Source organism: Nothoprocta perdicaria, unplaced genomic scaffold (genome assembly GCF_003342845.1).
Source record: "Nothoprocta perdicaria isolate Ctin4 unplaced genomic scaffold, notPer1 scaffold_419, whole genome shotgun sequence".
Classification (NCBI taxonomy): domain Eukaryota; kingdom Metazoa; phylum Chordata; class Aves; order Tinamiformes; family Tinamidae; genus Nothoprocta; species Nothoprocta perdicaria.
The window spans coordinates 276,021-278,275 of NW_020455665.1; the positions used below are offsets into that span (position 1 = coordinate 276,021).

The window sequence follows — 2,255 nt, forward strand, 5'->3', positions numbered from 1 at the left end:
CGGTGAGCGCGGCGGCCCCCCCGCCCCATCCCGGCACCCGCTGCTCCGGCTCGGCCCCCGCGGTGACACCGGCTGCTCGCGACAGGCGCTCGGGCCGCGGGGACGGCCCTGCCCGAGACGGAGAGCACCACGGACGCGGAGCTGAGCACGACGGAGAGCACGACGGAGAGCGCCACGACGGAGAGCACGACGGAGAGCACGACGGAGAGCACCACGACGGAGAGCACCACGACGGAGAGCACCACGAGCAGGAGCGTGGGCACCAACGGCACCGCGGGCGCCAACGGCACCGCGGGGGCCCCCACGCTGCCGCCCAGCCGCTCGCCGCAGCCGCTGACGCCGTCGCCGCCCTCCGGCAACGGCACCGCCAACGGCACAGCCAAGGGCACCACGGTGCCGGTCTCCGTGGGCACCTCTCTGCCCCATGCCAACGGCACCGGTGCCGCCGGCCACGCGGCCGCCGGCAGCACCACCACGGCGAGCAGCAGCGAGACGGCCCCGGCGCCCGCCCGCGGCGGCCCGGCGCCCACGGGCAAGGGCTCGGTGAGCGGCGGCGCCAAGGCCACTACGGCGGTGCTGGCCGGCGGCGGCGGCACTGCCAAGCCCAGCAAGGCGGCGGCGCCGGCGCCGGCCGCGCTGCACATGCTGCTCCGCGTGCCGCTCGCCTTCCGCGTCCTCAACCGCGACTTCAGCGCGCGCCTGCTCGACGCCGCGTCGCCCGAGTACGGCGAGCTCAGCCGCAGCGTCCTGGCCGTGGTGAGGCCGGGGGCGCCGGGGCCGCGAGCCCGTGCCGCTCGCTGGGCTCCCCCACTCCTCTAACTCCCCTTCTCCTTTATCACCCCCTGCCCTCTTCTCTCCCATCTCTCCTGTCGCCCCCTGCTCTTGTCCCTGCTGCTCTTTTCGCTGTTCCCCCTGTGCCACCCCCTGCTCTTTTGGCTGCCCCTCTGCTTTCTTATCTTACCCCGGCTCTCTTGCCCTCCCTGCTCTCTTATCTCCCCCCCGACTCTTGTTTCCCTGTGACGCTTTTGGTTCCCTCCCCTGCTCCCTTGTCCCGCTGCTCCCTTGTCCCGCTGCTCCCTTGTCCCCACTCTCCCTGCTCCCTTGTCCCTCCTGCTCCCTTGTCCCGCTGCTCCCTTGTCCCGCTGCTCCCTTGTCCCCCGCTCCCCCTGCTCCCTTGCAGCTCGACAGCGTGTTCGGCTGCGCGGGCTGCGCCAGCCGCGGCGCCTACAAGGGCTGCAGCAGCCTGCGGTTCAGGTAGGGCCGCGCTGGGGTCCGGGGGCCACGTCGGGGGCCGCGGGCGCCRGGCCGCGCTCAGCGCCCGCCCGCAGCCAGGGCTCGGTGCTGGTGCACGCCGAGCTCGTCTTCGGCCACGACGGCAACACCGTGAGCGGCGCCGGCGCCGAGAAGCGGCTGCGCGACAGCCTGGACCCCAGCGGCTTCATCATGGGGCTGCAGCTGAGCGACATCCAGAGTGAGGGCGGCACCGGGGGGGCACGGAGCCGRCGGGGGGGGGCAGTGCCAATGGGATCCCCCGGCGCTGCAGGTACCGCGGAGGGGAGCGGGACGGAGCCGGCGGTGCCGCCTTGGGCCATCGCGCTGCTGGTGCTCGTCAGCGTGCTGGTGCTGCTCATCGTGCTGCTCTTCTGCCTGATGGTGAGCGGCGGCCCCGCGGCCCCGTGTCCCTGCGTCCCCCTGTCCCCCGTGCCCCTGTCCCTGTCCCCGTGGCTGCTGCGTGGCGGTGCCTTCGCGCTCACCCTCCTCGCCCTCGCGCAGACAACCTGCTCCTGCCGCCGCAAGAGCCGCGGCAAACTCTTCAGCGCCAAGGACTCGTACGAGCCCGCGGCCGAGTACCCCCCGTACCAGAGCCACGGGCGCTACGCGGCGCCCGCCGGCAAGCACAGCCCCTACAGCCAGGTGGGCGCCCCTTCCTCCTCCACCTCCTCGCCCTGCTGCTTCCCCGTTCCCAGCCCGTTAATGGCTAACGGGGCCGCCGCTGCCCGGCCGTGACTTTCACGCCTGGCTGGCGGCGCCCGGGGCTGCGGGTGGCTGTGGGTGGCTGCAGGTGCCCTGCGTGGCCATGGGTGGCTGCGGGTGACCATGGGTGGCTGTGGTGGCCCTTGTGGCCATGGGTGGCCGTGTGAAGCTGTGGGTGGCAGTGGTGGCTGTGGGTGGTCTTGGGTGACCCTAGTGATTGTGGGTGGCCATGGGTGGTCATGGGTGGTCCTAGGGGCTATAGGTAACTGCAGGTGGCCATG

At 73.1% G+C, this 2,255-nt stretch overlaps 1 protein-coding gene across 1 annotated transcript in view; it reads left to right on the forward strand.

Annotated features, from left to right (window-relative positions):
* The window catches only part of MUC1 (mucin 1, cell surface associated), a 4,655-nt gene that overhangs the window by 1,721 nt on the left and 679 nt on the right, over positions 1-2,255 (forward strand). The window contains exons 2-6 of the mRNA XM_026045966.1: positions 86-756; positions 1,181-1,254; positions 1,329-1,471; positions 1,544-1,653; positions 1,774-1,914. Of these exons, the coding sequence (XP_025901751.1) occupies positions 86-756; positions 1,181-1,254; positions 1,329-1,471; positions 1,544-1,653; positions 1,774-1,914 (1,139 nt within the window). The remainder of the gene's footprint in view (positions 1-85; positions 757-1,180; positions 1,255-1,328; positions 1,472-1,543; positions 1,654-1,773; positions 1,915-2,255) is intronic.